Below are 14,623 nucleotides of genomic sequence, written 5' to 3'. Positions count from 1 at the left end.
TAAGCCCTGTCGCTGACAAGGCTTACCCATCACAGATAGCTCTGTACTGGATTGGGCGAGGACAGAGGAAATACATCAATATAGACAAGGCACCTCCAATGCTGTAATTATATAGCCCACTCATAGAATACAAGTTGAATCATGTTGGAGTTTGTATTACTTAGATTCAGAACAGGCAAGAGGGATTTCCAGGGCACAGCAAATTTGCACTGCATCCTGAGGATGGAATGAGATACGATGGAAACAGGGAAGAAAGGAGAGACTCCAGAGGAGTGAAGGCAGAGGCCATAGGCACAAAGATGCCTCCAGGATCTGGGCCGTTGGGAAGTAGTCATCGTGGCAAAGATAGATTGCCCAGGACTTTGGGGGAAGTTAGAGCAGCTTCTCTACTGCTGGGAATTTGAGTGTTTCTTAAACCCATTGGATGAGGTATAAGATGAACTAGACCATTGCTACTGATATTAACAACTAGTATGAACTTTGTGTCATTTCGTTTCCAGTGAGCACTTTCTGTTTTCACTGTTTATGAAACTTTTACTGTACCCTACCATATTTGAATTATCTTTCTCAACATGGTGTCACAGCTTGCACCCCCTCTTTTAGACCCATGTTGGGTCTTGGTAGCCACCCATGAAGGTGTGTGCTTGATTTAGTTACCATGAGAACACTCCCTGGGCATGCCTTTCTATGAGTGTGTTTCCAAAAAGGCATGGCTGAGGAGGGGAGGACCCAGCCAGAATGTGGGCAGTGCCATTGTGTACGCTGGAGTCTCAGTGAATGGATCGGATGACAAAGTGGCAGCAAGTTTGTCTCGTTTTGCTCTTTCACTGTGGATGCAGTGCAGCCAGCCCCCTTCTCCCCATTTCTCCTTCTCCATGCAGTCTGCACCTCCTCAGTGAGACACACTGAAAAGTAACCATTACAGCTTGGTTGATTGCCTTCCACACTGGCTTGCCTCCTTTGACTGGCCTTCTACTGAGTCTTAGCAAGTCCTCCGAGGACAGGAAGAAATATGTCTGAAGTACAATATTTCTTTTAACTTACTAATTACTTAGTAGTCTAACCTTATTCTTTTGGTGCTATTTTGCTATAACTTAAAATATTCATTTTTTGTTTTGTTTTTCGAGACAGGGTTTCTCTGTATTGTTTTGGAGGCTGTCCTGGAACTCGCTCTGTAGACCAGGTGGCCTCATAAAATATTCATTTTTATTAATTTTTTATTACTTCACATATAGGAGTGTTTTGTGTACATGCATGTCTGTGTTCCATGTTCATGCTTGGTAACTGTGGAGGCCAGAAGAGTTTGGGGCCAGGCTAGGTTCCATGACCCTGTCTCACATATAAAAAGTACACATGTGCATAGAGCAACTGGCCTCACGCTCACCGTGTGGCTGAAGGTGTCCATCAGAGCTGGACATCTGCTCCTCCTGGTCATCCCCAGGGATGAAACGGTAAGTGCCTGCCACTGTGCCTGATTTATGCAGTGCTGGGGACTGAACCCAGAGCTTCGTATATGCTAGGCAAGCCCTCTACCAATTGAGCTGCATCGCCAGCCCCCCAATAATATTTTAGGTTATATAACTGCCAAAAATGTATATGCTGTAAAGTTAAGAAAATATTGAAGTAGGAAATGTGTAAAGTCTTTGGTAAATATGTATGTAAAATAATATGACATATTTATTACTGCACAGGTTTTGTCAGGTTTTTAGAAGGCTACTATATTGTGTTAATAACTAAGCGGAGGAAAATGGCAGACATTGGAGGTCATGCGATATATAAGATTGAAGATACAAATATGATTTATATTCCCAATGACTCTGTTCGGATTACTCACCCTGATGAAGCTAGGTATGTACTAGTGCTGACAACTTACTATTTGTTTCTGACAACAACAGAACCACAAAAATACAAATGTTTAATAAAAACATCAAATATTGGGTCAAAATTCTAGTTTCTGTTCAGGACCATAAAAGTCTTTTGTAACAGTTTAGACAGGGATACTCTATTGTGGATAATGTTTACATACTTCACAGTATTAATCATAAAATAATTTCATTTTAAGATTATTCAGTCACTATATTAAACAACATGACAGAGCATAACTAAGTTCTAAACTACTATCAACTATAAAGATTTCTTCTAATTTTAATTATATGACATCAACTGAACACTTCTAATTCTAATATATCAATTTGGTAACAATTTACCTCACATTCTCAAGTCTCCACTAATTTCACCAAACCTCTAAGAGATTTCAGATCCACAGAAAATCAGGGAATAAAGTCAGCCCAGTGATCACCAGTATGCCCTTCTTTAACCTCGCCACGAGACCCCTCTGCCTAGATGCATGCCTCTCCTCTGCTAAATCCACAAGCAAACTCTGTTTCTAAGTTGCTTCATTGAGAAAGCCTCATATGCAAACCTGAAATCTGAAGCTGTCCTGAGCACTGACATAATGCCGCAGTGGCAAACCCACAGCCCACTTCTGATGCCGTGTCACAGTCACAGCATAGGCACACCCACCAGCTGTTGTCCAAAATAATTAGGTGCTTGAGAAACACAACTGAATTCTGTGTTTAGACTTGAGTCCCATTCCCAGGCTACTTCATGTGTTTGCATGTATATTCCCCAAAGGGCAAAATACGAAACACTTCTGGTCCAAGCGTCTCTCACAAGTGATACTTGATCTATATCAAGAGACCCTAGATTTAATATTAAATTGGTACCCTTAGTTTGTAGTCCATATCCTTTCTAAAATTGTCCCAATAAAGTCCTCGATAGCTGTGTATGTTTTCATGTGCACACATTTCTTCAAGAATCTAATTGAAAGAGATTGCACCTGTTATGTTGGTCCTGAAATGTACAAAAGTCCTCTAGTTGTTCTTTTCTTTCTTAATTTTCCCTTTAATTCTTCTTTCTTTCCTTTTTTTTTTTTTTTTTTTTAAGGCAGGGTTTCTCTGTGTAATAGTCCTAGCTGTCCTGGAACTTATTCTGTAGACCAGGTTGGCCTCAAACTCACAGAGATCCTCCTGCCTCTGATGACTCGAACATTTTTAAGCATCTTACGAGACTACTGCCATGTAAAAGGTCCCACAATATGGATTTGCCTGATTATTTCTCATGCTTGTACCATTTTCAGCCAGACTGCTGAGGTATCTATGTTATTTCCATTGCTTCACATTAAAAGGGGGCATTAGGGCTGGAGAGATGGCCCCATGGGCAAAGTGTTTGCTACACAACCATGAGGATGTACCAACATAAAAATCCAGATGTGACTGCAGGCTCCCCTAACCCCAGAGCTAGAGGACAAGGACATGGAAGCATCACTGGGACTCTTGGCTGGAAAACCAGCAAGCTCCGGGTTCAGGGTGGGTGAGAATCCACGTCTCCAGGGAACAAGACAAAGAAGTACTACAGAGGGACTCGTGCCTCCCAGCCCTGCATTCTGTCCTCGTCTGTTTTCATGTTAAAAATCTTCCCAGCTTAAAGTTCTGGTAACCCACAGAATTTTGTCAACTTTGTAACTGTCTTTTCTCTATCATCTGATGATTTGTACAGCTCACTGGAAAAAGCAAACTGTCTTTATTCCTCCCTTGTTCCCAGCCTATGCCCCACCCATTTGAGAGTACTGTCATTATGTAAGAAGGAGCAAAATAAGCTAAGAGTCTCTAAGGCATGGTTGGCAGATGCATACCCATGCCAGATGTGGCTGGTTCCTCAGCCCAGTGAGCACACTTCCTAATGTAAGAATACCCTGACTGTATGTTAAGCCATGAAAAATAATATTTCATGTTTATAATGTGCTTTCATTTTTTTTTTTTAGGTACCTAAGGATATTTCAAAATGTGGATCTTTCTAGCAATTTTTACTTCAGGTAAGTTTGGGCCTAATTTTACTTGTATTAGTCACTTTAATTTTGTTAGATTATAGAAAAAATTGGAATACAATCAATAACCAGATTATTTCATCTGAAATCATTAAACTCCAGGAATTTCTTCCTTTTAAAAACCTGATTCTTGAAAATTTAAATGGACAAGTTTAAAGGTATTATTACTATAAAAAATCACCTTTGTTTCAGGAAGGAATTAATATAATTTAAAGAAGCAATCTCATTTTGGAACATTAAATTATAAAAATGAAATTGTATTAGTTCTAATGCAGAGTTGTAACAGTGCCATAGTTCAGTTTCCATAATCTGGCAAAATTAAGTAAAACTTAATTAGAAATATGTAAAAGTATTGTGACACTGATAAATTAATAGTTTTGCCTAAGAATATGTTTTGGGAGAGAAAATAGAAATCTCTTTTGGTATAGAGATATTTGTGGAGATGTGTTTAACATAGCTAGCAAGCAGACAATCTAAGCTGATAATTAATCAAATAAGCAAATGGTAGACTGTTATGACAGTGTTAAGATGGTGATGGGACCAATGTGCAGGCCAGGCAGAAATGAGAACTGTGATAAAAAGATGATTCTGTGTGCTATAGTGTCCAGACTGAAAGGGAGAACGCAAAATAGCCTTCACCAATCAGCACCCGAGTCAGGCCAGAGAGAGAGACAGAGACAGAGACAGGCAGAGGAGAGAGAGCGAGAGCGAGAGAGCCTTTAGCAATCAGGACTGGAGTGAGGGCCTGTAGCATCTGCGCACATCAGTGCTGTGCACAAACCAAGTGCTTTGTATTTTTAAAGGTTTGTCTTTAGTTGTTAATAGAGTCAACTATTTATTTATAAAACTACTATATTATAGAACAAAGGGTTCTAGATGAAGTGATTTTTATCCTTAAGTGTTTAGTGGTTGTATATTTCCATGTATTTGTCTTTATTATCTAGTTTTCATAAGGTTGTGTCATTTCATGCTATAGTGTCTAAGTTAATACTGAAGCTTGGGTACACTGTTTGAAATGGGCTCCTATGTCACTCTTGGCCATACTGAACTCTAATCCAGTCATTCCTCAAGTTAAAATACTTTCAGTTTTTGGGTTTTGTAAGTAGGGCTTGAGGAAGGTTATGCTACACTCTCAAGACTCATGTGTAATAAAAGAGTTGTTTTAAGCAGGAAGAATTGATTGTTGAAAACCAGAAACCAGCTTGTTGTTGGTGGTGGTGTTTTCAGACAGGGTCTCACTATGTAGCCCAGGCTGGCTTTGATCTTGAACCTGCCCCTGCCTGCACATGCTGGGATCCCAGTTAGACTCTCTATTGCTGTGAAGAGATACCGTATCTATAGCAACTCTTATAAAGGAAAACATTTAATCGGGGTTGGCTTAAAGTTTCAGAGGTTTAGTCCATTTTCATCATGGTGGGACATGGTGGCATGCAGGCTGACATGGTGCTAGAGAAGAAGCTGAGAGTTCTTATGTCTTGATCCTCAGACAGCAGGATGGGAAACTGAGACACACTTCCTCCAACAATACCACACCTACCTCAGCCAGGCCACACCTCCTAATAGTGCCACTCCTTATGAGCTTATGGGGGCCAATTACATTTAAACTACCACACCAGGCCTATGGCCTGCACCACTGTTCCCAAACCTGCACATGCTGGGATCACAGGCTTGCACATGCTGGGATCAAAGGCTTGCACCACTGTGCCCAACTGGAAACCAGCTTCTTAATCAGCTCATCTCCACTCAAGGCTACATGCTAGTAAATGAATCTATTAAACAGCGGTGCTAAAACTGAATTTTACAGACAAAACTGGAATTCATTTCAGTCAAATTATGGAAATAAACCAGAGAAATAATAATTAATGTGTGTGACTCTCCCAAGAGAATTGTAATACTTAAGATATTGGTTAAGTATTGCACTTAACCCGTAAGATAGCTTCTGAAATTCTGTGTTATAATGGGTAACTACTTCAAAGTTGTTGGTCTTTATTGCACATATGTATTCACAGAGACCATGATAGCATGCATATGGCCTTCACCAGACTCTACCAGTTGAGGTCGTAAAGATGAAGGGAGAAATGGACACAGGCCTTCATCCCAACCCCACAGCTATCTCCAGCTGATAACCACTTGAAAATGAAAATGTAGTTTTCTTCAAGGGAGTCTCACTGGGAAAACAAGCTACTCTTAAGGGCAGGCTGCATGTTCAGCAGGAGATGGCCAATAGAAAATGAACTCTACAGCAAATTTGGATTCCTTGTCCATAATGTCATGTCAGGGCCCTTCCTTTTATTTTTTAATTATCTTAATATTTTTTATTTTTATTTTATTTACATATATTCTTTCTTCTCTCTTTTTACCATATAGATTCCTTTCATATATATTATGGCTTCCAGTTTAGTGTTTTAATGGGATTCACGAGTGTGAGAGTGAGTGGGTCTGTCTGTCTTGTTTTTTCTCTTGGGCTCTTTTCCCTCTGTTTGCCTTATCCAATTCAGGTGTGTTAGTTTTTTTTTTATAATTTATATTTATTATATTATTGGCCCATAGAGAAGCCGGTTTGTTTTCTAATGAGAGACAGAAAGGGGTTGGATCTGCATGGAAGGGAGGGAGGGAGGAGCTGGGAGAGTAGAGGGAGGGGTAATCAGGTTATGTTATGTGAGAAAAAAACCTATTTTCAGTAAAAGGGAAAAATTGTTGATTTTATGAAATCAGAATTATAACAGGGGTTGTCTTTTGGCCCAAAGACCAAATTTTATTTATACAGAGGCTGTTGTACGTTTTATATGATTTTTATTTTCCTAGAACATGTTTCACTGTAGTAGCTTACATTATATACTTATTCCTGTTTCATTATGAAGTTTATAGTTATTTTTGCTCATGTGTAAACTGCGGTAGAGCCATGCACTGTTGATGACAATGATGTACTTTACTGTACTATCTATAGAAACACATCCATGGACATAAGAAAGCTCAATGTGGTATGTGATATTAGACCTAGATTGATACCATCATGAGACAAAAAAGTACATGTTGTACCAAATATGTAAGTTGGGTGGTGAGGTTTTTGTTTAATTTCCAGTAGTGTTTGTATTTGGCTATGGTTTGAAGTGCTCATTTAATAGTGTTGCTTCCAAGTGGAATAACAGGTGCAAAGTAATTTAGCTCACAGATTGTAATTCCTCTTGGGAGTCAAGACTGTGAGATATCTTTGCTTGTGTAAATTCTTACATCTAAATTCTCTTCTCAGTTACAGCTATGATTTGTCCCACTCGCTTCAGTATAATCTTACCGTCTTGCGAATGCCCCTGGAGATGTTAAAGTCCGAAACATCCAAGACACGCCAGGAGAGCTTTGACATCTTTGAAGATGAAGGATTAATTACACAGGGTGGCAGTGGTAGGTGATTCCTGTATACCTAATATATGCTAATGTGACATTGTATTAGATGCTCACATTTCCCTTGGTGGTCTTTATTCTTTATTCTTACATGGGTTGTTTTGGAGATGTGAACTTGACTGATTCACTTTTAAAGCCATCGTTAATCACAGTGTGATTTTATTTATAAGCCAGATAGAAATAATATGCTGTCAGTTTCTAGAAATTATTCATACATTTTTTTTTCTAGACAGGGTTTCTCTGTGGCTTTGGAAGCTGTCCTGGAACTAGCTCTTGTAGACCAGGCTGGTCTCGAACTCACAGAGATCCACCTGCCTCTGCTTCCCAAGTGCTGGGATCAAAGGTGTGCACCACCATCGTCCGACTATTCATACACTTTTTAATGGAGCACATTCAGATCTAGTCTTTTGGTCAAGTTTCATAGAGAATTACTCTTTGAATACTGTAGAGTGCACACCATCTTATTTTCCTTCATAGAGATTAGTCAATTATGAGTCAAGACTGGGGCAAAAATCATGGGTTGCCTGTTATATGCTGGGCATTGACATATAATATTCTGAACCACATAAAACCTCAGCTGGGTAGGTATAGGCCAGTTGTACAGAAATAAAGACCAAAGAGGAAACTGAGGGCCAGAGATGAAGATCAAACAGTCAATGTCCAGAGGCCACAGATACTGTGACTCATCTCAGCTTGACATGCCAGTCTCCCTTAGGCCGAGCTTCTTGCCTGGCACCATCAGGCTATTGCTAAAGCCAACATGACTAATCTAAGGGGTCCCTGAAGACCTGACTAAGCCTGGTACCCAATGCCCTTTGGCCCCTTTGTCAGTGCCTTTATTGCTGGATTTCTGGGTTTGGTCTAGACCTAAGAAAGCAAACGGCTTGTTATTGTGAGTGTTATGACAGAATCCTTTCAAGTGCAAAGTTACAGTACCTAAGCTGAAGCAGGAACTGTGGAAAAGTTGTAAGCCAGTGATGGCTTTGAGTCCCTCGCTTCATGCAACTTAAATGTTAATGATGAAGATGCAGGTGTAGAAGCAGAATACACTCTAAAGTAGATAGAGGTTTGTATCTCTCTCTAATTATTAACCCAATTTCTACTAATCTTTCCAATAGCTACATGGTGTCTCCTTGACTCCAACTACTACCTTTTTCTATCCCTGTTTGGATTTCCCACCTGGCTAAATCCTACCTATCCATTGGCCAAAACAGCTTTATTCATCAACCAATAAGAGAAACATATATTCACAGCATACAGAAGGGCATCTTCCATCAGGTCCGTGCTTCAGACCCATGAACTATGACCCAAATAATGGGACACCCGTAGAGGTCAGGCAGCTAATGAGTATTTGATAAAGCCAAAAGTGGTGTTGAACTTGCCCCATGTACCTCCCAGATCTGGTTTTGAATGTGTGAGCTTGGTTCTGGATTAAGCCTCTGAGGTGGCCTTTGCTGTGTCTAGAACAGTTGTGGGTAGGTATGATTGAAGGGCATATTGCCCTCCTGTTGCTGCTGTAAACTACCACTAGGTGATGTCTTACAGCATATGCACATTGTGTCCTAGGAGGAAGTCCAGAGTAGGACTGTGTCAGCAGAGCTACATTCTGTTCTCTGCTTAAGAAAAGAAATCAGTTCTTGTCTTTTCGTCTCCTAGGGATTGTCCCCTGTTGCTAGCTGGTGTCTTTCCATCTTGAAGCCAGCAATGACTGGTGAATTGTTCTTCACACATTGAATCACCTAGAGCTCACATACACTACCTTTTTCACCTGTAAGAACCCCATGATTGCAGTGAGTCACATGCATGAGCCACAATAATCTCCTTGGCTCAAGGTCATCAGATGAGAGCCCTTGATTCCATCCACCTCTGTTTTCTCCTTATCATTTAATGTAAGGTATTACCAGGTGCTGTCAACAGACATCTTACCTGGGGTTCAGAATATTCATTTGGGGAAACTGGTCGGGGAGTGAGGGAGGTTTGACAAAATCTCCACCAAGTCTCTGGTGCATTGGGAAATTCATTAAGGACTTCATGTAAGCTCTTCAGTGCAGACATCTCTGAGATGAGCAGGAGCATTTCTGGCTTACAGGCTATGGAAACGCTGCAATGTCCTACCTGAGGTAGCTATTGGAAAACACACTGATTAGCCAATTAAAAGTATTTATGTCCCTTTGTTAGGAGGTGACCCAGAGAAGAATCATGCCTCTGAAAAGTCTTTTGGTGCTGGAGCTCATGGGTATAGCACTTTTAAAGCCAAAAACCACAGTTAAGTCAGTGTTTGAAGGGGGTCAGAGCAGCATCTGTCCTTCTGCAGAGCTTAGCAATATTTTCCAGGCACTACGCAACAATTAGTTTTGATTTTCATGTCCTCTTAGGAAGTTTAGGTTTATGTTTTGTCCTGCACAAACATCACTTACTCTGGTTAATACATCTGAACTATGGTCAGGGCATGGACAGTCCCAAAAGTGTTGCCAAATGGACATGGCTGGGGTGGGGGTGGGGTGGAAGGCTGAGGAGGGTCTAGAGAGACACTAAACAAAGTCAGGGCAAGATGGCATCACCTCAACCAGCTCAATACTAAGGTACTGTGTAAAGTGTCAGAGTGGGAGAATGTCTGATACAACATTGCCCCCACTCTCACCCCCTCACCCCTGGGCATGTTCTGGTTACTTCTCTCTTGCAGGGACTCCTGTAGCCCAGGCTGGCCTCAAACTTGCTGTAGAACTGAGGGTGACCTTGAACTCCTCCTCTTGTCTTCTCCTCCCTAAAACTGATATTAAAAACAGAAGTAGAAGAATTTAAAAATGTGATGGATGCCAGTCAATGTCCTCATCTTTCTTTTACCAACTTCTGCTTTTCAGGTGTATTTGGGATCTCTAGTGAGCCTTATATGAAGTATGTGTGGAACGGTGAACTTCTGGATATAATTAAAACCACTGTGCACCGTGACTGGTTGCTGTATATTATTCATGGGTTCTGTGGGCAGTCAAGTATCCTTTTTATAAACACGTAAGATGCAAATCATTATGCTGTGCCAGTATGTAGAAAGATCATATATTAAGATTATAATTGTCAACTTGTATACCTACAATAGTTAAGGTTACTAATGCTGTGATAAAACACTATGACCAAACCCATTACCAAACTTAGGGAGCAAAGGGTTTTTTTGGTTTATGTTTCTACATCACTACCATCATGGAAAGAAGTCAGGACAGGAACTCAAGCATATAGGAACCCGGAGGCAGGAGCTGATGTAGAGGCCATGGAGGGGTCCTGCTTACTGGCTTTCTTTTTGCAGCTTCCTCAGTCTGCTTTTTTATAGAACCAGGGCTACCTGCCCAGGGGTGGCCCTACCCACAATGGGCTGGGCCCTCTGGCATCAATCATTAATTAAGAAAATATCTTACAGGCTTTCCTGAAGCCCAGTCTTATTGAAGCATTTTTCAATCAGGGTTGCTATCTCTCAAATGACTCTAGCCTGTGTCAAGTTGTCATAGAACTAGCCAGCAGGCAAACTTAGTCATGTAAGTAGAAATGCAATGAAGAGTGCAGACTCTTTGAGCCCAGAAAGACTATGAATGTCAAGGACGAAAGAGCCATGTGCACAGTACTTTTACTGTAGCCAGTGAGGATCGAGAATGTCTGGGACAAGGAATGTAATGCCGTTAGGTGGGAAGAACGTGGCAGGCTCATGAGAACAGACCTTGATGAAAGCCATCAACATAAAGCAGGCCCTAGCACTGAGTCCAGAGACAGGTCATAAGTTGGACAAGCACCATGAAGGTAGACCTAGAAAAAAAATAGCTGTTTTATTTTGATGTGTATGTACAACTCCAGGGAGATGAGATTCGTCTTAGGGTTTCTATTGCTGTGAAGAGATACCATGACCATAGCAACTCTTATAAAGAAAATGCTTTAGTTGGGGCTGGCATACAGTTCAGAGGTTTAGTCCATTATCGTGGCAGGCATACAGGGAGATGTAGTACTGGAGAAGGAGCTGAAAATTTTACATTTTGAGTCACAGGCAACAGGAAGTAAACTGTTTCCCTGTGTGTAGCTTGAGCATAGGAGACCTCAAAGTCCACCCCGAAATGACTCACTTCCTCCAACAGGGACACACCTACTCCAACAAAGCCACACCTCCTAATAGTGCCCCTCCATATAGGGGCCATTTTCTTCCAAACACCACAGGATGACATGGGAATGATGAGAGTAGGATTCAGCTTACCTCAGTAGTCACTTGCTGCTCACCAGGTAGCCTTCAGCAGGCTGAGAACTTGGGGTTTGGTCCTAGAACTCTTGAAAGTTTAGTTCAGGAAAGTGGCATGTATAAAGTAGTCCATGAAACTTGAGTGGACAGCCATTTTCCAGCTGCGTGAAGTTAAAATGGAATGAGGGATGTGTATAGAAAAGGCTGCAGTAGTGGCTGAGGCTTGATGAGGTGGAGACCTGCCTTGGGAAGGGCAGGTGTTGAGCCCTGAGTGAGGCCAGTGAGCTCAGTTTGATGCCAACTTGGATTTTCTTCTCAGGTTAACTTTTCTTTGATTCTCACTAATGGAGAATGCTTCCAATAGTCTGTCATTGCATTGTAAGGAGGAGGGGAGCAGGACACGCTCCCTAGCAGTGTTACTTTCTGAGACAACAGCAGGTATTTGTGAATTCAGTTTTTACTTGGTACTTTTTCTTTCCATCTTGGGCTTTTAAAAGCCTACAGCAAAATCATTAAAGGAATGGTTTAAGTGGGTGATGTGGCCATCACTGTGCCTTCTTATACTCTCTGGAGGGTTCGGTGGTGGGGGCAGCCTCGAGGCACAGCCTTGAAGAGCCACAGTGCTGCTGTTTCTGTGAAGAGTGGTGGTGGGTGAGGCGGGCGTGGGGTGAGGTGTGGTGGGAGGAGGCAGACACAGGGACTTTGAAACAGAGCTGGGGGGAAACATGGCTCAGTACTTTATAATCACTTCAGCTACCTGGTAAAATCAGGTCCTGAATCTCCTTTGTCACTTTCCAAAAATGCAGTCTTCCTGGGAAGAGTGTGAGTGTTTCACCACCAGAGATACCAAGGAGAATGTGCTACGGTGTCTGAAGACCATTTCTAAAGTGTGGTTCTAGCCTGGTTTCTATCTGCAAGAGCTAACTCTGGGCTTGGCATGTGGTAATTATAATAAACGTTTGTTTTTAAAATCATAAACAGCATCATAGATTATCATTTTAAAGCTCATTAGTTGAAATGATGAGTCTGGGCTCTTGGCGATCAGTCATTTAATGAATTCTGGAAGCCTGTGTGGTGATAGGAGTAATTGCTGCTTATTAAGTGTTTCCGACATGCCAGGCACCAGACATTTTACACTAGTTACCTCAGCTCATCCTCCCGGCAACCCAGCAGCCATACGGGCTAATGTTTCACTTTCCCAGAATGCTCATGACCAGAAAGAGGTGTCTCATAGTTTGGATTTTTTAGATTTTAGAATATTTGCCTAAACTTTAGATAACTTGAGGATGGGCCTCAAGTTTATTTATGTTTCATATACACCTTGGACATTAGGACTGCAGATATTTATGTGATATTTTTAGGGTACCTATGTTGTGATTGACCCATAACACAAGTTCAGGTATAGAATTTTACAATTTGGGGTCATGATGGCACTAAAAAACTTGCGATTTCAAGGCATTTTTGGTTTTTTGGACCACCGTTGTTCAACCTATAGCTGCTTTTTGATTCGTTTATCAGTAGGTGAGAGTATAACTCAGCTAAGTAAGATGACTTAAACAAGAGGATGCTATATGCTGATCAAGCAGTTCATGGTGACACATTCAGCATTTGGGCTTTGGATTGTGTTTTCAATATTATACCCATTCCTTTCCTCAGCATTAACAACCGTTTCCTAATTTACCCTTAACATTAAATGACACCTGCTCTTGTGGGGAGCCATATGATGCTAATGAGTAAGGAAGGGTTAGTTGTACTTCTTACATTTTACTTGCTTACAGGGAGAGACATATACGATGACCTGTATATTTCCTTGGAGAGTCAGAGAAGTTACCACTTGAGCAGGTTGGGTGTTGCCATCAAACCCGGACGATCTGAGGAACCATTGGGCACTGTGCTATTACATTCTCAGTGGAGCTTTTGGTGTCTTGAGGCTATTGGACAAGATGTATTAAATGCATGAAGGATGGGGCTGGAGAGATGGCTCAGAGGTTAAGAGCACTGACTGCTCTTCCAGAGGTCCTGAGTTCAATTCCCAGCAACTACATGGTGGCTCACAACCATCCATTATGAGATCTGGTGCCCTCTTCTGGTGTGCAGACATACATGGAAGCAGAATGTTGTATGCATAATAAATAAATAAAATCTTTAGAAAAAATGCATGAAGGATAATGGTTCTTGTAGCTTTCTGTGCCAACCACAAGTGCTGATGCTTTAACTCAGTTTCTAAGAGCTGTTAATCTATGGACGACCAGTGTATGTGACTCTCATAGCCAGAAGATCCAGTAAGTTTGCTGGGACTCGTTTCCTCAAGAGAGGTGCAAACTGTGAGGTAAGACGACAAACCTCATTGCTGTAATATTTTAATCTTTCACATCAGCTTTGCTAATTCTAATCAGTTAACTTCTTAACATCCTAATGGAGTGTGTGTGTATGTGTGTGTGTGTGTGTGTGTGTGTGTGTACAGGCACATCTCCTCTTTGGTGGTCAGAGTTGCAATTTCTTAGACCCCCCTTTTTTATCTCACATAATTGTTTTTCTTTTCTCTGCCGTACTACCATTCATACTAGCCATATTTCTATTTGCTATTTGTGTTGAGTAACTAATTTGATTTTTTCTAGCCTATTCTCTGCTATCGGTTAATTGTTTTTCTTTATCGTGTTTTAATCTGCTTATTCCAGTGTGTACTCTGAATATTGTTGGTGTGTGGGTTACCTCTTTTAAAGTGTATAAAGAATGGAAGTTATAATTTCATGTGTGCTCAGATTTTTTCATTTAAAACTTCTAAGAGCATAAACCATCTTTAATTACTCCATTCTTTCCAGGGTGATGTCGCAAATGAAGTGGAAACTGAGCAGATCCTCTGCGATGCGTCTGTGATGTCTTTTACTGCAGGCAGCTACTCTTCTTATGTACAAGTTAGAGGATCTGTTCCCTTATACTGGTCCCAAGACATCTCAACTATGATGCCTAAACCACCTATTACACGTGCGTGGGCCAGCCTGCTGGGAGTTGTTTTTGTCTGCTGTCACTCAAGATGTCATATAAGCGGCTGGGTTTGGGGAGATTTGGTCCTTTGAGGAAGAGTGTATGGAGGAGTTTCTTCTATTAGCTTTCTGTAGTGAATTCAT

General features: G+C 41.2%; 1 protein-coding gene across 3 annotated transcripts in view; it reads left to right on the top strand.

The window, feature by feature from the left end:
• Positions 1-14,623, top strand: part of Fig4 (FIG4 phosphoinositide 5-phosphatase) — a 96,223-nt gene that overhangs the window by 22,991 nt on the left and 58,609 nt on the right. For all 3 annotated transcript variants that reach the window (XM_035440364.1, XM_027402195.2, XM_035440363.1), the window contains 6 exons: positions 1,692-1,848; positions 3,824-3,874; positions 7,137-7,285; positions 10,147-10,275; positions 13,724-13,824; positions 14,318-14,480. In XM_035440364.1, the coding sequence (XP_035296255.1) occupies positions 1,748-1,848; positions 3,824-3,874; positions 7,137-7,285; positions 10,147-10,275; positions 13,724-13,824; positions 14,318-14,480 (694 nt within the window). In that variant the 5' untranslated portion in view covers positions 1,692-1,747. The remainder of the gene's footprint in view (positions 1-1,691; positions 1,849-3,823; positions 3,875-7,136; positions 7,286-10,146; positions 10,276-13,723; positions 13,825-14,317; positions 14,481-14,623) is intronic.

This window comes from Cricetulus griseus, chromosome 2 (assembly GCF_003668045.3).
Source record: "Cricetulus griseus strain 17A/GY chromosome 2, alternate assembly CriGri-PICRH-1.0, whole genome shotgun sequence".
Classification (NCBI taxonomy): Eukaryota; Metazoa; Chordata; class Mammalia; order Rodentia; family Cricetidae; genus Cricetulus; species Cricetulus griseus.
Note: the sequence above shows the minus strand (reverse complement) of the source record. Positions and strands in the feature narration are given on the sequence as shown.